This window comes from Eumetopias jubatus, unplaced genomic scaffold, assembly GCF_037043125.1.
Source record: "Eumetopias jubatus isolate StellerSeaLion01/CBP00866 unplaced genomic scaffold, mEumJub1_p1.0 scaffold_17, whole genome shotgun sequence".
Taxonomy (NCBI): Eukaryota; Metazoa; Chordata; class Mammalia; order Carnivora; family Otariidae; genus Eumetopias; species Eumetopias jubatus.
The window spans coordinates 28,895,886-28,918,382 of record NW_028274823.1 but is presented as its reverse complement, the minus strand read 5'-3'; the positions used below and the strand labels follow the sequence as shown (position 1 = coordinate 28,918,382).

At 50.5% G+C, this 22,497-nt stretch overlaps 2 protein-coding genes across 5 annotated transcripts in view; both read left to right on the top strand.

Annotated features, from left to right (window-relative positions):
* Positions 1-7,231, top strand: part of SLF2 (SMC5/6 complex localization factor 2) — a 47,776-nt gene extending 40,545 nt beyond the window's left edge. For 3 of the 4 annotated variants that reach the window (XM_028098552.2, XM_028098553.2, XM_028098550.2), the window contains one exon: positions 880-4,206. In XM_028098552.2, coding sequence (XP_027954353.2) covers positions 880-915 — 36 coding nt within the window. In that variant the 3' untranslated portion in view covers positions 916-4,206. Of the gene's footprint in view, positions 1-879; positions 4,207-5,665 lie in introns of those variants that run through there. The other variant, XM_028098551.2, reaches the window with a different exon arrangement.
* On the top strand, positions 5,975-22,297 carry SEMA4G (semaphorin 4G). Its single transcript, XM_088020029.1, has 16 exons — positions 5,975-6,045; positions 11,793-12,272; positions 12,370-12,518; positions 12,751-12,813; positions 15,541-15,639; positions 15,787-15,880; positions 16,032-16,145; positions 16,341-16,510; positions 16,587-16,756; positions 17,056-17,200; positions 17,336-17,558; positions 17,940-18,055; positions 18,191-18,354; positions 18,525-18,586; positions 19,998-21,057; positions 21,192-22,297. Exons 2-15 carry the CDS (start codon positions 12,149-12,151, stop codon positions 20,825-20,827), a joined length of 2,523 nt encoding a protein of 840 aa, XP_087876155.1. The 5' UTR covers positions 5,975-6,045; positions 11,793-12,148; the 3' UTR covers positions 20,828-21,057; positions 21,192-22,297.
* Positions 22,298-22,497: the final 200 nt, after the last annotated feature.

The following is a 22,497-nucleotide window of genomic DNA, read 5'->3' as shown; positions in this document are numbered from 1 at the left end:
GAACAAAAGGTTTTAACTGTGATGAAGTCCAGTTTTATTTATTATTTTTCCTTTTGTTAGGCTTTTGGTATCATATCTAAGGGGACTTTGCTTAAGAGGGGCATTGTTTAAGCACCTGGTATTACATTTGCCATACTATAAATTTGCCTTTTACAAACTAACTGATATGTTATTGTCTAAAATTATGCTTCTCAAATTTTAATGTGCATATAGGCATCAATTTATTGAAATGCAGATTTTGATTCAGTAGGTCTGGAGTGAGACCTGAGAGATGCTGCATTTCTAACAGGTTCTCAGATTGATGGCAGTGCTGCTGGTCCAGGAACCATAATTTCAGTAGAAGGGACTTAGAAGTGGCTTATAGTTTATGTCAAAGCAACAGGAACACTGAAGATTAATTAGGAAAAGTAATCTCAACTCTTCTGCATTTTGACTCTCTTGCTGTTATTGCCGCTCATAAGATATGCCTGCTCTTTGAGACATCTTAATGTTTTGTTGTTATTTCAGTTTCTAATCTCAGTAGATCTTGTTTTAGCCTGGCCATCTTTGCTGATGTGGTATTAAAATAAATGAATGTAATACCAAAACTTTTCTACTAGTCAGCTTAACATTTTACATAATCTTCTTAAATATGATCCTCTACTTGTGTGTATTGGTGAGGAAAACATCTTGGACTTATTTTGTGCTTTTTTTAATAACTGTTAGACCACAAAATGTGAAAACTGATTCTGATTACCATAAATTTTCAGAGAAATGTACAATATAAAGATTTTATTACTTCCTTTATCAAAACCCTGTTTGATGATTAGTAGTTTTATAAGGATTAATGCATAATCTGACTTTCCTTTATCCTGTTTTTTTCCCCATTCCCTTTTCTAGGGGCAGCTTCATGACTTCTGGGTACCAGATTCTTAACAGGAGTTGAAGCAGCAAAAATATGAACCAAGAGAAATTCAGTAAGACCTTTTTCTAGAGGAGTAGAAAGAATGCTACAAACCAGTGGAATCCATGCTAAGAAAATGTGCTGCAAATGTGCCACTTGAATATCTAGTATGAAGCTGGTAATGAAGAAATTGCCATTTCTGAAGCAGATATGAAACACGATCTGCTTAATTTTAAGGCAACTGACATTTTAAAAAGAGCAGAGTCCTATAACAAGAGGGGAGGGGTAGAAGCAGCTGATAGTTGCATGTCTAACCTGCCCCTATTAACTCCTCTTGTTAATTTGTAAGCCAGTTATCCTTTTGTTTTGTTTTGTTTTGTTTTGGATTGTATTTATGGCACTTGGATAATCACAGGAAGTATGTAGGAAAGGGTTTGGACCAAGTTGAGTAGTTTGACATGGAAATCAAGACCAAGTTCCAGTTGGGTTTAATCTTCCCCTTGGTTATTTTAGGACTCAAAAAGAAAACTTAGAACTGAGATTAATAACAAAAAGAATAAATCTCTTCTGTAACTCCTATAAACCACAGGGAGGTTTCAATCCATACATTTTCCTTCACTATTCAAGATTAGAAATCTGTTAGGTTTTTAAAATACATTTATAAACAGTTAAGAAACAGAAATTTGGTATATTGTCAGATCCCCCTTAAGGGGAAGAGGTTAAGCTATAAAATAGTGTCTCTGTTTTTATGCCAAAACATTTATTGCAGTTTGTTTTGGGTTCCTTTTAAGTGTATATATAATTTTTAAATACTGGTTAAAATCTTAGAATTTGGCTAAATCTTAGAATCCTGGCCCTTGGTTAGCCATATTATAGAAGTCTATAGTATAAAAGCTTAAAGATCTGGACAAGTTTCCAAAACCCTTACTTTCATGAGTATATAAGCTTGGCAGAGACCTGGATGGTGTTTATTCTTTGGGACATTGCACACGCGTGTGTGTGTGTGTGTGTGCTTGTATTTTAAATTTGTTGCACTTGAAAACCACAGCTGCTCTAAGTATTCTTAAACACTGGAAAGCCATCCTTGGGTTTAAATGGTGAAGGGTTAGTAGAAGTGCACATGCTGGTCTTATTAGCCCAAGGGCCCTTTGAAGCCTTTGGTAGTAATAGACTCTTACTAGCTAACTGAAAAATTCTTTTGTTGACTGAGTGTCCCTTTGTGGAGAGGGTTGTTTCTTGAATGAGAATGTCAGCTTTTTTTTCCTTTCAATATTGACTTGGATGACACTGCTTTCCTGAGCATTCTGATGTCTCCAATTGTGGGGGGAAAGATGATGGAGAGGAAGGGAATTGGACTTGGGGTTTATGGTTTGAGAGGGGAGAAAATAATTTTTGAAAAATAGTTTTCTACCTCTAAATTGAGGCTTAGGAGTAAAAAGCATTTTATCTTAAACTTATCATTTACAATAGTATAAGTAACTTTTGAGCCCATGTCAAGCATTGAGCAGTTAGAGATTTTATAGGGAAGACTAAGTAAATCCAATTCCTTAGAACCCCGACTGAATGAGGCTCCAGGAGTCAGACCAACAAAAGTTTTATTCTGTGTTGAGTTTACTGGTAAGAATATTATTATCTCGATACTACCTCTCAAGGGTATTATTAGAAAATGCCACTTATGGTTAATGAGATAGATACAAAGAGTTCTATTTGACAGAAGCTTGAAACTCTGGCATCTATCTGCCCAACAATGGGGGCTTTCACTCTTTGTAATTTAATACTTTGTAGATACATTATTTGTGTGTAATTTTATAAGTGTTCATATTTTTCTCATTTTGCATTGTGTAAAGTGTACAAAATCTCAAAGTATAAAATACTGCTTATTTTGCTTGTAATTACAGTGTGTAAATATTTTCTAATCGTGTACATTGATGGGGGGACAAGTGGGTTATTCAGGTTTTTTTTTTAAGTGACCCTTTTGTATTGCAGTTTCAACTGATAACTGCTCATCAAATTTAAAACCACTTTGATACATTTTTATTTAGCAGTTCCAATAAGAAAAGTCTCTATTTTTAATTGTCTTTCTTCATTAGAGAAAAATACTTCATCTGTCCCTTTAAAAATGGCCAGACATCAGTTTGAGCCCTTGTATTTTTGACTCTGGTAGATGTCTCCGTCTCCAGGTCATACTCCAGTCAGTATTTGCATTGGGTTCTCATACAAATTCTGTGATGATTCTCTTTTAGCACAAGTAGCCCATGACTTTTCTCCCAAATCAAGTATTACCCTTCTCCCTCTTGAGTCCCCAAGTTCTGTCTCCCTCCTGCTGTTGTTGCCCAGTGAATGGGATGGTAGTGGGGGGAGAAAATGTTCATTGCACAGAAAATGTCAGGCCACTTTTGGGACTTGGCAAACAAAGCTTGCACTGAGTGGTGGTGTGTTTGGCAATATTACTGTGCCAAAAATAACCTTGTCTAATTTTCTGGATATGTATGTCAAACTTATTACCCTTGTTGCAAGCTGAAAATTAAGGTACTTGTAAGTGTTTATGCTTTTGTGTGTAACTGTTTGCCTTTTCTAAACTGCTTTTCTTGTTATCGGAAAATATAATTCTATTAGTTATATCATGTTAAGTGAAGAGGCTCTCCATGCACAAAATGCATCTATCTAGCAGTAAAGTTAACAGCATTTGTACATTTCCTGTCTGTCTTTTGATGGCAATGGTGCCTTTGTCACCTTTTGGAAGGTTGGCATTTTGGTTTTGTTTTGAAGTACAAATAATAGCTTGCTTTTGACTTCACAGAACCTCCCCAGATGTAAAAGAGAGAAAATGGCGCATTGTCATCCAGGCTCAGTCAGGAGCATTTGCATTTTTATTTCTGTCCAAACAAGTATAGTTGGTGGGGACTAGCCAGTAATAATGCGTGGAGTCTTTAAACCAAGGGTAATTTTTAAATTTAAAAATAAAAAATTTAAGAGGTGACCCAATAACAAGTGACTGAGTTGGAAAATTAGGGAAGAGACTGTCCTGGTTTGTCTCCAAGGAGGCAATATTAGGGTACCGGTGGCTGGGCATGTAGAGCACGATCTGTGGTGGTTATTTCTTACTCGTTTACAGTGTTGGTGCACCTCGTTATCTGTGCATCTGTTTTCCCTGGGCAGTCCTGTCAGCCAGTTGCTCCACCAGCTCTTAGGCAGTTTACAAGTAAATGCAGATTTCTTTTCTCTTCCCTTCTTTTTTTTTTTTTAAGATTTTTTACTACATCTTGTTTAAAGTCCCATGAATGTATGTGTGTGTTATTAAAAATGCTTTTTCTCAGTTTGAACGTGTTTGGTAATATTTGTTTGGGAGTGGGGGATAGTTAAATATCTGGGAATCCTGTTTCTTCCCTGCCCCATCCCCCTAGTTTTTAAACTGATTCTTTTTTCCTCTTGCTTTGGATTCTTCCATCTGTTTTTTTGGTTTGATGTCTCCTGTTTCTGGAATACATAAAGCTATAGTTGTGCACAGTTCACTTTTACAGAACCCACTTAATAATTTGCTGCATAATTTGTGGTCAGCAATTCAGTACCCCCTTCACTCGGTTGATTCAACAACTATTGCATACCTACTACATGCTAGGCACTCTTTTGAGGATTCAGTGGTGAACAACACAAACAGCTCTCATGAATTGTACCTTCTGGTATCCAGGTGAAAATACTTTGTTATTGGCCAAAGAGGACTGGAAAGGAATCCTTTGGCCTGGCTCCCTTGTTCTAGAGCCCAGGTCAAGGAAAGGGGAAGCCATATGATGCAGAAGCAGGGCTCAGGACTACCTCCAACCTGCCAGGCAGATAAAGCTGTGCATATGCCAGCTGAGGGGAGACATAGGTTGACAACTCCTCACAGAAGAAACTATTATGAGCTCATAGAAGGGCTAGGCATGGTTGCCAGAGGCCTCAGGTTCCAGAACCATGCCAGTATTTCTTTCTTCCTTCTGACAGGCTGGTTTGGAGAAGAACACTTGTGAGCATTTTTCTGACTGGGGTAGAAGGGTGAGGGAGTAACAGCCAGACGAAAACAAAGACATTGCCTTAAGTACTGGGATCCTGGCAACATAGCCTTTTGCAAGTTAAGGGTCTTGACCTTGACCTTAGTCCTGACCTCAGATCCCAGATTGACCATACCAACCATTTGATCTTTGGCAAGTTACTTAACCTGTCCGAACCTTAGTTTCTTCCTCTGTTGAAAGCAATAATAATGGTGTCTATCTCAGAGCTTATAAGGATCAAGTGAGCTAATGCATGAAAAGTACTTAGCAAGGTGCCTGGCATATATGCTAGGTATTATTATTTAGCTCTAATTTGAAGCTCTTCTCAGATGACAGTTAAAATTGAACTTAAGGAGGGGCACCTGGCTGGCTTGGTCAGTGGAGCATGCTACTCGTGTTGTGAGTTTGAGCCCCATGTTGGATGTAGAGATTACTTAAAAAAAAAAGTTGAATGTAAGGCACTTGGGGGTTCACTGACATCTAAGCAAACCATACCTTAAAATGGTAGTGTGGGTGTGCTCTATTCCTTCTGACAGGCAGCTCCAGAGGCTTCTCTGTCAGCTCTGTCTCTCGTGGTAAAAAAATATATATATATGTATATATATGTATACACATATATATGTATCTGTATATATAAGTTTGTGGCTTTTTTAGGACTCAGCATGCTAAAGCTGAGAAGGGGTGGTGGGTGGTGATTTTCCATCATTTGTCGACATGTCCTGACACTCCCTTTTCCTTGCTAACCGTTCACCAGGCTGGAGTCAAGAGAGGGCAAACCAGAAGGCCCAGCTTTGGGTCTGACTCCAAGACGACTGGCTGGGAGGAAAACTTAACAGGCAAAACAGGCTTCTGAGGCACAGTGGAACAGTGAGACTACAGCATTGGTGCCCTGGTGACACTCCCTACTGAAGAAGCACCTCAGCTATATATTTGGCCCAAATAAAGATCACGCCACCTAAAGGGAGAGTGCTGGGCAAACCAGAGGTGGAGATGGCAAAGCAGGAACAGAAATGCTGCCACAGTGAACAGGAAGCAGGACAACTTGACTAGGCCAGAGTTCTTTGCCTCAGGGAACCTCTGCTCAAGTTTCAGGAGTTCATACCTACCCCCTTCACCTAGGATCCCTGCTATACAGTGAGTAACTGCTCTGTGCGAAGCCTGGAACCAAACACTGGTGTGTAGGTGGCTGAGAACAACAGCCATTTTCTTACAGCGGAGTTGGGGAGAATAGCCTAGCAAAAACAAAACTACGTTTTATGTTCTGTGCTTGTGAAGTACACCAGAAGGTTTTCAAATGGGATCGTCTCCCAGCCGCCCTGTGAAGCAGCCAGGATAGTGACGTTAAGGATTAGTAACAACCTGCTCAAAGAATGCCCTGCCTGTATCCCAGGACACAAACTCATGGCTAGGTTAGGATTCATTTCTTCCTTTGATTTGGAGTCTCTTCCACTGTCAGTATTCCCCTCATTCATATTTTATGAGCTTGATTTGCAGAGAAGAGCATTGTCAGAGGGTCCTCCTAGAGAAAGTTCCATTAATTGCTGTCCCATCTGATCATTAGGTTCTCAAGTGGAAGGACAGCAGAAAGAAATGGATTGTGATGTAAATCTATATTATCGGAGATACTTAGGTAACTGCTCAGCTACAGTTATACAAGTGCCATACTGGAACTCTGCATTGTAATTTACACATTTTGTTCATGTGAAACGTGTGAGGTTATAAGTTGGCTGTCAGGGCACCTTTGAGGAGGAAGGCTTGCCTCACAGAGTGTAGGCGCGAGTGTGATGCTAAACCTGCCTCCAGATCACTACAGCTGCACAGGTACCTGAAGTCGGCACTGTGAGTTCTGTGAGAACCTGAGGAGCTGTATCCCTTAGCCCACTGGGGCCCTGCAGGCTAATCTCTCTCCTGTCTGGTACTGTGGAGCTAGCAGTCTTCCTGCCCTCCCTCCACTGTCACCGCCACCCCCAACCCACTTTCCCACAGGACTGCAGATTTATTTTTCTTAGCCATGTCTTTCCTGGGCTTCCCAGCTTGGACTTCCTTCATCTATTGGGATTTTCTTCTGTGGTGTCTCCCAACTATTTGCTGACTTCTCCCTTCTGTTTCCCACTAGCAACCCTCCCATCTCATCACATTAAACTCACTTTTCTCTTTCACACCCCTTCCTTTCTGCCTACTCCCCCAATACACATCTGTGCACAAAACTGCACATTTATGCCTTTGATAATTCCCCTTCAGGTTTACCCTGTTTCCCTCTTCTCAGGCTTTTCCAGTACTGATTATCTGTAAACACAAGAATGAATTTCAAGGCCAGTTACTTAACCTCTTAAAGCCTGTTTTCTCATCTATAAAATGGCACTGTTAATCCCTCAGGGTAGAATGAGGGTACAGTTTTTAAAATGAAGCTGGGTAGTCTTTGTAAGAGTGTGTGTACACTTCAACACAAGCATTTCTCCCCAGCTACCTCCCCCTTCACATACACACATCCTATTTACAGAGTGCTGGGGGAGGTGGGAGTGTAGCGTGGGCCCTGCTGTCTAGCAATCTGCAGTCACACACAGCAGCCCAAGCTATGAGATTGTATATGATGAAGTGCCAAACGGAGCTTTGGGTAATTCAGGAAAGAGAGGTGACATGTCTTTCCCAGGGTCCTTTTAGTTAAATAATGACAGAGCCATTTGAATCTTGTGCACCCTCCTTCAGGCCAATGTGCATCTGCCTCTTCTCCTACCCCCTGCCTCTCCAGAGCTCAGACTCTCAGGCACATGCAAGAGTCTGTTACCTATGTCCCTGTAGCCTTCAGCATTTTAGTCCTGCTCTTTGGCCCATTACAATAATGTCATGGATGAGGGAGGGGGAGGATCAGGCCAGGTCACGGCTAGAGCCCCGGTTTGATTAAAACCCTAGAGGGGTCTTTAACAGGCCATGAGGCAAAGGTATAGCCCGAGTTGCCAGGAAACTGCAGCACCAAAGGTTGCATGGGAGGACCATCCTGGACCCCTGGTTGGGAAGTTGATTCTGAGGGGGGCTTCCTAGATTGCTTCTAGGTGAGGTGACTGAGCCTAGGAGGGACAGGATATCTGATTGCCTATGAGGAGAGTTAACTGGAAGACCTGGAGTAAGAATGATGTTCATGAGCTGGAAGGGAAGGCAGTTATCTGAGTGACCCAGTCCCTGAGGAGGTAAATCCCAGTTACCATAAGGTTTGGTTGAGTGGACAAGGGCAAACCCTTGTGGCTTATTTATCCAGAAAAACCGCATTGTCTTTGTGAACTTCTGCTCAGGCCGTTACTTCATCCCACCAAGCCTGACCCACTCAGACTTCAAGCTGAAGGACCAAGCAGCTGGAGGCTCTTGAGCTGGGAATCCAGGCCCTGTTCTGTGTTCAGAGCTGCCCCAACGCTCGGCCTCCACCTACTGTGGCCCACTGCACCCTAGGCAGAGAGCAGAAGAGAGTGGCAGGCGCGCAAGAAGTGAGGTCCAGATTAGAAGACAGGTTAGAGGGCCCTCGGAAAGTTAAGCCCCCAGAGAACAGTTTTGTCAGTCCCCAACAGTAAAGTCGGAGGGGTCCTAGGGCTAGAGGGGAGAGAAGGTGGGTTTTAAGCCTGTCGAGGGCGCACGGCGTGATGAGGCCACCACCAGGGGGCGATACGGAGGCCACGGCCCTTGGGGGCGGAGGACGCCAGAAGCCCGGAGGCCGTGGGAGTCTGGCCTCAAACCTTCTCTATTGTGTAGGGTGGGGGGCATAAAAGAAGAGAGCGGCGCCCTTCCCTGCACGCCACCCAGTCGGCCCCGCCTCCCTGGCCCCGCCTTCCAGCCCCCGCCCCACCCCCGGCTCCGCCTCCACCCCCGCCCCGCCTCCGGCCGCGGCCCCTTCCTCCCGCAGCTGGTGCTGTGGGGCCGCGGAGCAGCGCGTCGCCGTCTCTATGGCCAGGGATCGGAGCGCGAAGGTGAGAGAGGCAGGGAGTGCGGGCGGCGGCGGGGCCTGGGCCGGGGGGCGGAGGCCAGGCCAGGCCTTCCCCACGTCCATTCCACCCTCCACGCTGGGCCAGGCCTTTCTCAGAGCCAAGTCTCCGGGTCCTGCATAAAGGCTCTGGGGGCGGGGAGGGGGGGCGCGGGCCAGGCCTCGGGCCGTACTGGGCGCAGACCCGCCACCGCGGAGTCGGGGACCGGCGCGGGGCGGGGACCCGCGTGGTGAACAGTGTTCCCTGGGATCTGGGTCACGTCTCCTGGCGTCCGGCGGGATCGAAGGAGAGCTTGTCCTCGAGCTGCAGCAGTAGAGACTGAGATTAGATCTGAGGAGAGGGAAGACGCGCGGACCGTCCAGGATGGTGGAAGAGAGGGTAGCGGGGGAGGGGCTCTCAGGCCAGAAAGACGGCCATCCTACTGGGCAGAGGGGGATGCCGCCTACACTAAGCAGGTGGACATCTGGGATGAAGGTCGAGAGCCTGCTGGTCCAACATCGATCCTGTTTTGGGGGGAGGGGGTGTCTCCCCTCCTCAGTTTCTTCAGCCCTAGGATCTAATAGTCGGAAGGTGACCAGAGTTCAGGGGGCTGGCCCTGGGTAGGAACCCAAACTGTGGAACTGGGGGTGGAGTGTGGGGTGTGGACTGGAGACCTTGAAGCCTTGTGGCCACTGGGGGAGGGAGGGCAGCAGCTCCGCCCCCCCGTTTAGCCCCGCCCTCCCTCCCAACAGGTTAAATGGGGGTTGAGAGCCCCTGTCCAACTCCCACATCTAGAACAGCAGTATATACATCGGAGTAGACCAGCGCTAAGTTAAACGTCCCATTCCATCCTTCCTTTGCTAAAGCTAGGGGCCTCCTTTCACCTGGGTTCGGTACCCCCTCCGTCCTTTGCAGAGAGGCCCATCCCATCCGAGCATCTGAGGTCAGATGCCTCCCCACATCACTACACACACACTTAGAATCTGGCCTTAAAATTGGGACTTTCGGGAAGGGAGGGAGGGTCTGCTCTGCACCTCAGTGGATACTGGCAGCCTCCAAGCCTGCAGTGAGAACTGGACCCCTGTTTGTACATACGCTTGTCTCTGCATACATGTAATTGTGTGTTTGAGTACTGTGTGAACACACATTTACTTGACCCTTCTATGAACATGAACATGCCTGACCTACTGTATTGGGTTTGTGTGCATGTCCCTACACATATGTGTGTATGTGCTGGACCTTTCTGTGAATAGGTGTACAATCCTTCATATGCACATGTGTAGGTTTATAACCTTCCTTGTCAATCTCTGAGGCTGTGTAACCTGCTGAATGAATGGATATGAATATGTGAATACAACCTGATTTGTCAATGTGTATGAACACATCTGGCAGGCCCTTTATATGAACATATACATGCACAAACCTCCCTGTGAATGTATGTTTGCATGACTCTCCTGTGAGTACATGTGCTCACAGTCCTTCTGTGAACATGTGTGTATGTGAACCTATTGCATGCACATCACCCCTCTCTGGATTATGTGTGACTTTTGCCATGAACCACACTCTGAGTGGTTCCTCTGACCTGGGGTGTGTTCCTCTTGCCCAATCCTAGGGACTGATACCTCATAGCCATAGGGCTCCCCCCGCTTCTGCACTAAGCAAATAGGAGGCCCCAAAGGTAAACAGGTGTGCCTCCACAATGAGAGGCGGGGCATGGGCAGTTTGCCTGGGACTTCCTGCTGCCCAGCCCCCACACGAGGGGTGGATGCCCTTTCTGTGGTCCAAGGACCCTCTTCTCTCCACTCATACTACATTCTCCCCTTCTGGGCTCTGACCACTACAGTGCTGACCTTTACCTCATAAATAAATGCTCCAAATTTCTGTTCTCCCTCTGGCCAGTTCCTGGTCCTTCCCTTCTCTTCAAGGCCACATAGTTAATATTTGACCTGGAAAAGAGGGGAGAGGCCAGTGGCCCCTGTGGCCCTGTCTGTGGGTGTCTGATGAGATTGGGTGGGTCAGGCTTCCTTCATACCCAGCCCAGTCAAGGAAGCTTTCAAGAGCCACCTCAGAGATCAGGCCTATTACAGGGGTCACAGAAGGCCTGCCACCTACTTCCACCCCATCCACAACTGGTTGGGCTTGAGTGTCCCGGTGTGGGAATAGTCTCCAAGATGTGCCAGGGGAGGTGGCCAAGAACTCAGGGATCTTATCATTCACCTTTTCCACGTTGCTTATGTCTCAACTGGTCTTGCACACTAGAGCCTCTGGCACAGACTTTACACCTGTGCAACCAGGGGGGCCCAGATGCCAACCCCCCAATGTCTATGAGTGACTGTTTGCAGGTAGGGGCATGTGTGGATGCCTAGGCCAGAGGGTGCAGTACAGACTCGCATGGGCAGAGTAGAGATGTGCACCCCCTCGGAGAGGAATGCTGAGGAGGAGAAGTGTCTAATTAAAGAGAAATTCCAGAGGGAGCTCTCAGGCCAGGGAGAAGAAGAAACAAAGGGAAAACAGGATAAAATAAACAAAGGCCCATTAAATGTCTCTGCCCAGCCTTCTTGCATAAGGCACCCCCGCAGGCAGCAGGGGCAGCTGCGGTCCCAAGTTTGGTCTCTTTGTTGGTAGGAGAAGGCATTCTCCCTGAAACGGAGCTCTAGTCGAGATGGAGACCTAGCTTAGCTTCTGACTTGGTCAGAGGAGGGCCATTACTTTGGGTTTGGGCTGGGAGGAGTCTAGGGTCTTGTAAGGAGGGCAAATTCTGCCCAGCTTGCATCAGAGCAGAGAGGTAGACAGAATGACAGTGAGCTGATCCTGATGTGGGATTCTGTGGGCCTTCTCCCACCAGTGCCCCCTGAAGTCTGCGGGTAATGCCATCTACCTTCTACCCACACACAGATAAAAGAGCTTTTTTTTTTTTCCTGTTTCTTTCTTCAGAAAACAGACCTCAGAGAACCAGGACTAGTCCTTCTGTCGGGGCAGGGTGACCCCATCAGTGACCTACAACCCCTGTATGACCCTACAACTCCCTTCCACCATGGAGTTTGTATCTGATGCAGAAAGGCAGTGTGTGATCCATCCCTCCCTCTGACCTCTAACCTGGGATTCCATGGCCACACAACCCTGTGATTCCATGTCCCCTCGATTCCAGGACCCTCCCTGGCCCCATGACCCCTGACCTTCCAAGTGACCTCTCTGGACCTTGACCCCCGTGACTGTTCTTCCCATCATCCCCTGTGACTCTGGCCCTGGCTCCCCTTGGGGGTCTTACTGGTCTGGGCCTCCCAAGGAAAATGTGGGGGAGGCTCTGGCCCCTCCTCCTGAGCTTCCTCACAGCAACTGCAGTCCCTGGACCCTCACTGCGGAGGCCATCCAGAGAACTAGATGCCACCCCGCGGATGACCATCCCCTATGAAGGTTAGACACCCCTCCCCCAACTTTGAAAGGCAGCGGGAGCCAGGTCTGGGAGTAGAGAGGCAGCCCCAGGGCCGGGCTCACTGCTCCCACTCTCCAGAGCTCTCCAGGACCCGGCACTTCAAGGGTCAAGCCCAGAACTACTCAACACTGCTACTGGAGGAATCCTCCGCAAGACTGCTGGTTGGAGCCCGAGGTGCCCTGTTCTCTCTCAATGCCCGTGACATAGGAGATGGGGCTCACAAAGAGGTTAGCCCCCAGAGCCTGGAGTACCTGGAAGGTCTCCAGCTTTATAGCCCTCTGGTCAGATAGCACTGCCCTTCCCAAGCCAGGTCTCCTTTACCATCCAATGGCACTCCTGACACTTCTGTACCCCAGTTTCCCCTGTTTCCTGCAGTCCTGTCACCTGGTCCCACAGACAATGGTGAAAGACAAGGGAACTGGGGTTAGCAAATCAGCCCATTCCTTTCCCCGTCTCCAGATCCGCTGGGAGGCCTCCCCAGAGATGCAAAGCAGATGTCATCAGAAGGGGAAAAACAACCAGGTATGTGGTCTGCCCTGTCCCCAGCTCCTTTCCTTCTCTTCATTTGGTAATGTCAGGGTTGGTGGGGACACAGATGGAGAGGTATGGATCAGCCAGTCAGTTGCAGCAACCACAACAAACACGTGAGTGTAGATGGAGTGGCAGGCCCTAGGTGCAGCACTTCTAAGCCAAGCATCTGGCGACCTACCGGCTTGGCCCATAGTGGCCTCTTAACCTCTTCTGGGCTCCTGAATAATAATCATGAGAGCAATAAGTAATCTCTAGTAAATGCTGACTTAGCTGTTATCTCTCCTAATTCTAAAATAACCCTATGAAGTAGTTTTGTCCTCCATTTTACAGATGTAAAAAATGAGGTTTGGTCAAGGAATCGCTCAGGTACCCGGTATACCATGGAGGGGTGGTAGTGAATTACTACTCTTTCTGGCTAAAGAACAGGGTGTCTGCAGGGGTCCCAGGTCGGGCTATGGAATAGATGCCTCTGGAGAGCTTTTTAAGAATACACATCCCCAGGGGCGCCCGAGTGGCTCAGTCAGGTTGAGTGTCTGACTCTTGGTTTCAGCTCAGGTCATGATCTCAGGGCCGTGGGATGAAGCCCTGCTTCGGACTCCCCACTCACCCCACTCGGCTCCTCTGGTTCCTGGGGCTCCCGCTCAGCAGGGAGTCTGCTTCCCCTCTCCCTCTCCCTCTGCCCCTCCACCTGCTCATGCTCTCTCCCTCGAAAATAAAACAAATAAAACTTTAAAGAGGCACCTCTAAGAGACTCCATCAAAGATGCCTGCTGGTACAGCCTGCGGCATGGGCAGAAGGGGGGGCTGGTGAGGCAAGTGGAACCCAGGTCACAGAGCACTGTAAGTGCCCAGCTCGGGGGATGGCTTTTACCCTGTGACAACGGACACCCTCACCACTTGGTACTTTATAGACTCTCCAACTTTAGTGTGCACATGAAGCCCCAGGGTATGTTATAAATGCAGATGCTAACTCAGTAAGCCTGGGGAAGGTCCCAAGATTTGGCAGTTCTAACAAGCTTCCAGAGGAAACTGATGCTGCCGGTTCCCAAGCCACACTTGAGGTAGCAAAGCCTTAGGAGAACACTTCCCAAAGCATGTTCTGAGGAACGCTGATTTTCAAAAGAAGGGCTTAATGCTCACATGAGTCTGGGAAGTGCTGTATGCTCAATCCCACAATGCACAGCAACATCTTTAAGGCTCTGAAAAATCCCCTGGAAAGGCAAGTTTTAGCCATGGCTTCCAACTTATTTGACCACAGAGTTCCTCCCTCACCCCCCTTTTCTTATGTAAACATCTTGGGGAAACACTACTACAGGAATATTAATCCTGCCCCAGGCACCAGAAGGATTAAAATAGAGTGAGTCTGGAGGCAGGAAAGACAATGGGGGTTGGGAGCATCATGGGGGTCGGAGGAGGGAGACCTGAGCAGGCTAGTGGAGAGAAGGGACAGATACACCGAGGGAGGGAATGGGATGAGACAAAGAGGTCTGCGTGGATTCAAACCCTGGGTAACAGGCAGGAGGAAGAATCATTAACAAGGCAAAGAAGTCAAGGTCTCAGCTTACGGCATTTAATGGGCAGAGAAGAGCAGTGTGGCTGGAGGGGGTGAGGAAGGGGCAGAGCCCTATCATGCAGGGGCAGAAGTGGTGCAACCCCATGTTCAGGACTCTGGTGAGCCACCAAAGTTTTTTTTAAATACAGCAGTGACATGATTTGGTTTACATTTTTAAAATACACCTTGGAAAGTGGGTTGCCAGAGGGTGCTGATGGGTAGAATATCTCTGGAAGGAGACTGCAGACAACAGTAACAGCAGTCCCCTTTGAAGGCAACAGGGATAAAAGGAGATGCTCTGTTTACAACATATCCCTTTGTACCTTTTGAATTTTACACTGCATACATGTATTCCTCATTCACTGGATAAATAGGTAGCTTTTATAGAGTGGCGGAGGCTTGGGAGAACAGTCAGGCAGTCCCTACATTTGTTCAGGGAAGAGGTGACAGTGGTAACGTGGACTAGGGTGGTGGAGGGGAAGGGGAAGTGGACCACATCAGGAGACACTTAACGACAAAGACTCCTGGAGAAGGACTGAATGTGGGGTGAGGGAGTGGGAGGCAGCAAGGCTGACTCCTGGTATCTCGACTGAGTAATAGGATGGATGGATGGAGTGAAGTGGGAAAGACTGGATGAACAGGTTTAGGAGGGAAGATGTGGGTTAGGGAGGACGGAATGAGCTTGGTTTGTGACGAGGTGAGTTTGATGTGAGTTTGATGTGTCCGTGGGCTATCAGATAGAGAGAGGGCCAGAGCCTGGGGATAGATTTGGTAGTGTCACCCCAGAGGGCATGTGGGGGCTCCAGGACGGGGGCACTGCTGAGAAGGAGATGTGAGAGAAGCATCTCAGGGCGGCGGGAGCCCTTGGGGGCCCCAGAACTGGGGATGCAGGGGCCTGCGGGAAATGCAGGAGAAGCTGGCTAAGTGTTTCAGGTAATCCTGACAGTGAGAGAGAAGCAAGAAGAGGGCTCATGCCACTGGGAAGCCAAAGGACAGTGAGTGCCAGGGAGTAGTCTGTGTTCCGGACAGTGAGCAGGCCCACTGGGATTTCAGAAAGAACCATGACCTGTGGTGGGGGCAAGAGCTGGACGACAAAGCTGGATTGATTAATGGAAAAGGCCTCTAAGCAGGCTGGGGGCTCACAGCCCTCCCCCACCCACCCCACAGACGGAGTGCTTCAACCACGTGCGATTCTTTCAGCGGCTCAACGCCACCCACTTCTACGCATGTGGGACTCATGCCTTCCAGCCCCTCTGTGCAGCCATTGTGAGTATGCCTGCCCCAGCCCTGATTGCTGGTCCCAGGCCCCTGGCCCCTGGTCTGTGGCCCTCCGTGGCCCCATACTGGTCTGACCTTGGGCCACACCCCTGCCTGTCCTGGAGACCACTGACTTCTGGCCCCATATTCCCCCAGGATGCTGAGGCCTTCACCTTGCCAACAAGCTTTGAAGAGGGGAAGGAGAAGTGTCCTTACGACCCAGCCCGTGGCTTCACAGGCCTCATCATTGGTGAACATGCTGTCTCCTCCCCACCCCGGCCCCTCACCCACCAGCATGCTATTTGTGGGACATGGATCCCGTTGCTAGGACTTGCCACCCGTGTATGTTATGTGCCTTGTTGTATGTGACTTGTCTCACGCTTGGCATGTCTCTGCTCCAGATGGAGGCCTCTACACAGCCACACGGTATGAATTCCGGAGCATCCCTGACATCCGCCGGAGCCGCCACCCGCACGCCCTGAGGACTGAGGAGGCACCGATGCACTGGCTCAATGGTCAGGAGATTGAGGCACAGGATGCTGGGGGAGGGGGGCAGGGGACTATTTATTTTTACTCCCTTGGGCAGTTGACCGTCCCCTCCCTAAATTCCCAGGTGAACCTGTCTATTCCTTTGTGGTGCTGACTGAGGGGTAGTGGTGGAGGGGATCCCCAGCCTGTCTCAGAGGCCACTTGAACTGTCCAACCCACAGATGCTGAGTTTGTCTTCTCTGTCCTGGTGCGAGAGAGCGAGGCCAGCACAGTGGGTGATGACGACAAGGTTTACTACTTCTTCACAGAGCGTGCCACTGACGAGGTCCCCAACAGCTTTGCTCAGAGCCGCAACAGCCACCGTGTGGCCCGTGTGGCCCGTGTGTGCAAGGTGAGTAGGACCAAGTCCAGGGCAAGAGTGTAGAAGCTGAACCTTTGACCCTGACCCCGTGCCCCTGCCTCCCCAGGGAGACCTGGGAGGAAAGAAGATCTTGCAGAAGAAGTGGACCTCCTTCCTAAAGGCGCGTCTCATTTGCCACATACCCCAGTATGAGACGCTACGTGCTGTCTGCAGCCTGGACGCTGACACCTCAGCCCGCACGCACTTTTATGCGGCCTTCACGCTGACCACACAGTGGTCAGTGCAGGGACAGTGGGGAGAGGGAGAGGAGGAACTGGGGACAGCATGGGGGCTGAGCAGAGGTCAGTGAGGATACGATAGGATCCCTCGTGGGGAGGCTGGCTGCAGAGAGAGACTTTCAGGTACACCCAGTTAGCCTGGGGCCAGAGGCCACAGTGGCCTACTGACCTTTGGAGAGGTCCTGAGGCCTAGAGCTGGGGTCGGCCAGGGTAACAGCAGGCTCCAGGCTGGGCAGGTGGCAGGGGGGCAGGTTCCACTCAGTGTGGCTCAGCCCCTTCCCCTGTGTCCCTTCCTAGGAAGACCCTAGAGGCCTCAGCCATCTGCCGCTATGACCTGGCCGAGGTGCAGGCTGTCTTCGCAGGTCCCTACATGGAATACCAGGATGGTGCCCGGCGCTGGGGCCGCTATGAGGGTGGGGTGCCGGAGCCCCGGCCTGGCTCAGTGAGTGCCCAAGCCTAGGGTCGGCGCTGGGTGGACAGAACCCCTGGGAGGGGCAGAAGGATCTAGCCTTGGGAGTGGCGGGGGACAGGCAGGCAGTAGATTCCTGAGGTTCACCACCTCCGTCCCCCACCCCAGTGCATCACAGATTCATTGCGCACCCGAGGCTACAACTCATCCCAGGATTTGCCATCCCTGGTCCTGGACTTTGTGAAGTTGCACCCACTGATGGCCCGGCCCGTGCTGCCCACACGCGGACGGCCCCTGCTGCTTAAGCGCAATGTGCGCTATACACACCTCACAGGGACGCCTGTCACCACGCCTGCCGGGCCCACCTATGACCTGCTCTTTCTAGGCACAGGTACTTCTGACCCCTGGTCTGAGCCCTTTGGTAACTGAGTCCTTGATCCCCGTTGACCGCTAATCCCCTGGATGACTTTTGATCACAAAACCCTGGTGGCCATTGATGTTGATTCTTCATTGAACACTCACTACTGGTCCCCGATGACCACTGGCTCTGGGTAACTGCTGACTCCTGTCACCAAACACAGTGATATTTGACCCTGATCACTAATCATTTCTGCCATGACTAGCCCAGAGTTCCCAGTGTCCTGAGGAACTGCTACCGGCTGAATCCTTGTCCCTGATCTCATGACTCCCGAGCTGCTCCCCTTAGGCTATTGCAGGGGACCAAAACCAGATTCCACTGTTGGGTTCTGACCCTCTGCCCACTCCGTACCAGTCGATGGCTGGATCCACAAGGCCGTGGTGCTGGGCTCTGGGATGCACATTATCGAAGAGACGCAAGTGTTCAAGGAGCCCCAGTCTGTGGAAAATCTGGTCATCTCTCCAATGCAGGTAGCCTCTGACTCATGACCCTCAATATGGCTTTGCCAGAATAGGGGGAGGGAGTGGGTGGCTGGGCAGTGGCCATGTGTGTCTGTAGGTGGGAGTTGGCGGTGTTGCCAACCAGCTTTGCTCTCTGGCTCCCAGCATAGCCTCTATGTGGGGGCCCCTAGTGGAGTCATCCAGCTACCACTGTCTAGCTGCTCCCGCTACCGCTCCTGCTATGACTGCATCCTGGCCCGGGACCCCTACTGTGGCTGGGACCCCAGCACCCATGCCTGCACCATATTCAGCAGGTCCCAGGGGAGCAGGTGAGAGGTGGTGGGGGGCGTGGTGAGGGTCCCATGTGAGCAGGGAATCAGGGCCTGAGGGGAGGAGGAAGGCCTGCCAGCTGTGGGGGACGTGGGGGCAGTTGGCGACAGCCTCATGGATGCTGCTGCTGGGGAAAACTAAAGCTCAGTTCCCCTGTTCCTGAATCCAGGACAGCCCTGATACAGGACATGGAGAGAGGCAACCGAGGCTGTGAAGGCAACAGGGACACAGGTAAGTGACCTTCACAGGCTGCACAGCCTGTCCTCTCTACATCGATTGTCATTTACCTGTGCATGTGTGTCTCCGAACGGCTGCGTCTGTGGGCTTTCATCCAGGACGTCCCAGCAGAGTTTGGCAGAGTAAGCGCTTCACAGACGGTTGTTGCCCAAAAGAACCATAAATGAGGAGACAGGCTCAAGATGGGAAGTCTTTGTCACTTCTGGAGCTTAGAGCCAAGTTGGGTGGCGGGGGGGGCAGACAATTAAATGATCACCCAAATAATTATTTCATTGGTTTTTGTTACAAAAGGAATACTAACAACTATGACAAGGGTTTGAAAGATAATGGGTACTTCCCTGAGGAAAATCAGATGACTGAGCTGATGCCTGAAGAGCAGAAGTTAATCGCCACAGTGAACATGTACTGAGTACTTGTGACATGTGTTGACTGAACACTTACACACACGGTCTCACTTACTCTCCCAGCATCCCTGGGGGACAGGTGCCACGATCCCCATCCCCATGAGGGGCAATCTCTCTGAGGTCCAGGGAGAATAAGTAAACCACCCAAAATTAATAAGCTATTAAGTGGCAGGGTCAGAATTCAAACCTGACCCCGGGCGGCCTGACTCGAGTTTGTGCTTTTCATCACTGCTGTGCTCTTTCCTCCAAGTGAACCAGTGGAGGGCGTGGGGGGGGGCGGGGGGCAGCACCCGAGCAGAAGGAACAGCAGGCAGATGAGCTTGGTGTGTTTGAGGAGGGGCTGGAGAAGTGGGCAAGGACCACGTTGAGGAAGGGGAGCGACATAATCAATATGGTGTTTTTTAAAAGGATACCCCCACTGCTGCATGGAGAATGGATTAGATGGGGGCCAGAGTGGGCCGGCTTCCCCAGTTGGGGAAGGAGAGAAGTGAACAGGTCTGAGATGGATTCTGGAAGCAGAATCTTGGTGAGGGTTAGATACAATGGTGAGGGGGAGAGAGAGGCAAGGGAGACTCCCAGGTTTCTTTCTAACTTAAACAGCTGAGTAGCTAGTGGTGCCATTCACTGTGATGACAATTCAAGGAAAAGACCTGATATAGTTTGGGAGGGAGGCTTTGGCCTTAGTTCCTGTGCCGTTATGTCCAAGAGGCCTCACACGGAGATGCCCTGCAGGTGGAAGATGTTAGAGTCTGATAGTCAGGAGAGAACCCTGGGCTGGAGGTCAAGATTACAAATCACCAGGAATTGAAACCACTGGGAAGAGCCAGTGCGAACCTTACATGGGAGCATGAGCACAGGAGACCTTGGTCAGTTGTCACCGTGATTCCGGAGTCTGTGCTTGGTGCTAGGGATGCTAACAGTGAACCATCTGGCCTGCCATCTCTAATGCCCTCCCTGAGATAGACAAGCATTGACCACTCCTGTTTCTCACCCCCCTCCAGGGCCACCACCACCACTGAAAACCCGCTCTGTGCTCCGAGGGGATGATGTCCTCCTGCCCTGTGACCAGCCATCCAACCTGGCCCGGGCCTTGTGGTTGCTCAATGGGAGCATGGGCCTAAGTGATGGGCAGCATGGCTACCGCGTGGGCGTGGATGGGCTGCTGGTGACAGACATACAGCCTGAGCACAGTGGCAACTATGGCTGCTATGCTGAGGAGAATGGCCTCCGCACCCTGCTGGCCTCCTACAGCCTCACAGTCCGGCCAGCCACTCCTGCCCCAGCTCCACAAGCCCCTGCCATGCCTGGGGCACAGCTGGCCCCTGACGTGAGGCTGCTCTATGTGCTAGCCATCGCTACACTTGGCGGCCTCTGCCTCATCCTAGCTTCCTCCCTCCTCTATGTGGCCTGTCTTCAGGGAGGCAGACGAGGGCATCGAAGGAAATACTCTCTGGGTCGGGCTGGCCGGGCAGGGGGCTCTGCTGTGCAGTTGCAGACTGTTTCAGGCCAGTGTCCTGGAGAGGAAGATGAGGGTGATGATGGGGAGGGGCCTGGGGGACTGGAAGGTGGCTGCCTCCAGATCATCCCTGGGGAGGCAGCCCCAGCCCCACCGCCTCCACCACCCCCACCCCCACCGGCTGAGCTGACCAATGGGCTGGTGGCTCTGCCCAGCCGGCTGCGCAGGATGAATGGCAACAGCTACGTGCTCCTGAGACAGAGCAACAATGGAGCGCCAGCAGGGCCCTGCTCATTTGCCGAGGAGCTCAGCCGCATCCTGGAGAAGAGGAAACACACGCAGCTCGTAGAGCACCTGGATGAGAGCTCTGTCTGAGCGCAGCCTCCTAGGACAAATGCTCTTCCAAGCCAGCCTGTCTGCCCCAGGCTGGGCTGCTGCTTCCCCAACACAGCCACTCTACCTTCAGTCCCCCCTCAACTCCAGGCCCTTCTCCCAACTTTTTGATGTCCCTGTAGGGCTGGCCGAGTCAGGCCCAGCCAAAGCCCCCTCCTCAGTCTCCACAGACCCATCTGTGAGCAGCCCAGGCCAACCGGTGCTCCTCAGAGGTGGGTACTCCCTCAGGACCTGGTGTTCTGTAGACCCAGTCTCAATTCCTATTCCCTTAACCCAAGCACTTGGGAGGAGAGGATGCCATCCTCCTGCCCCATTTGTCTGCTCAGACCCTTCCTCTTTCTCCCAGGCAGGGCTCTGCAGGTCCAGATGACCTCAATGTCACCACCCTCTGCATGGCCCTATGTGCTGGACGGTCCCGAAACCAGACGAGACCTCTGCCAGCCACCAGAGCCACCTGAGCCCTGCGTACATTCACACATGCACATGGATGAATGTCTGTCAGCTGGGCTGCAGGGCCCCCACCCCCATCTCCCGGTGCATTCTTGTGTTTCATTTCTCCTGGACTTTGGGTACCCTTCCAATTGCCACATCCCATCCTATCTAGTCCTCTCCCCTAGTTCCAGCCCCATGTGGTGACCTCTTTGGCAAGAGCTTGGGAACAGGCCAGCCTGGGGAGGTAAGACTGTGAGACTGTGTCATTCCCCTCTTCTTCCTTAATGTGCAGCCCTCGTGAGTCAGCCCCCCCACCCCCTTGGTCACTCTCAAGAGTGACAGACAGAGCCCCAGGCATGTCCCTTCACGCACATGTGCTTACATTTCCACATGCATTTCTGAGCCTCCCTTTGCTGCCCCGGACCTGTGTCTGTTGGGTTTGGTCCATGGACGTTTCAGAGGGAGAGCCCTCTCCTGTTCAGCTGTCCTCTCAGACATTTCCCTAGGATGGGTGACCAACACTGTAATGAGCCAGCCTCCCTTTTGGGGACCAAGCATTTGCTACCCCTAGACCAGAGCAGGGGGAGGAGATCTGATGTCTCACCTGGCACATGAAGCCCGTTCTTGGAACTATGCAAAGGGCAGAGGCTGGGAGTTTGGATGCTTGGCTCCCATCCCTGTCCTACCTCACCGGGGCACTTTCAGGGTCCAGGGGCCTCTAAAGTCTCCAGGCCCATATGGGACAATCAAATCCTGAATGAGCTCCCCCGTTCCCCTTGGGTGAGGATGACTGTTATTTTTGTAGCTGAGAACGTGGAATCCCCACGGATTTTTACTGCCCTTCACCCAATCTCTCCCACCTCCACCCCACAACGAATGTATTTATTGTGAGAACGGCTATACTTATTTAGAGATGCCCCCACTCACCACCCAGGTGGGCAGAACAGGCATGTGACAGAGTGGGGAGCCTGGGCTCAGCTCCTCCCCCTCCTGTTGGTTAATAAATACCCTCTCTCCCCACAGCTGTGTGTGTTCCGCTTGGTCTAGATTGGCCTTCCCTGATCACCAGGGGGCAGGCTTCTGAGCCTATGGAAACAGTGCTGCAGGGTTGGCTCTGCTCCCCATAAAACCATTTGCAGAGAAAACTGGGATCCTCAGCTTCCATCTGGCTGCCCTGGGCAGGTACACAGGCCTTTATAGGGCTCTCACCACTCACTGAG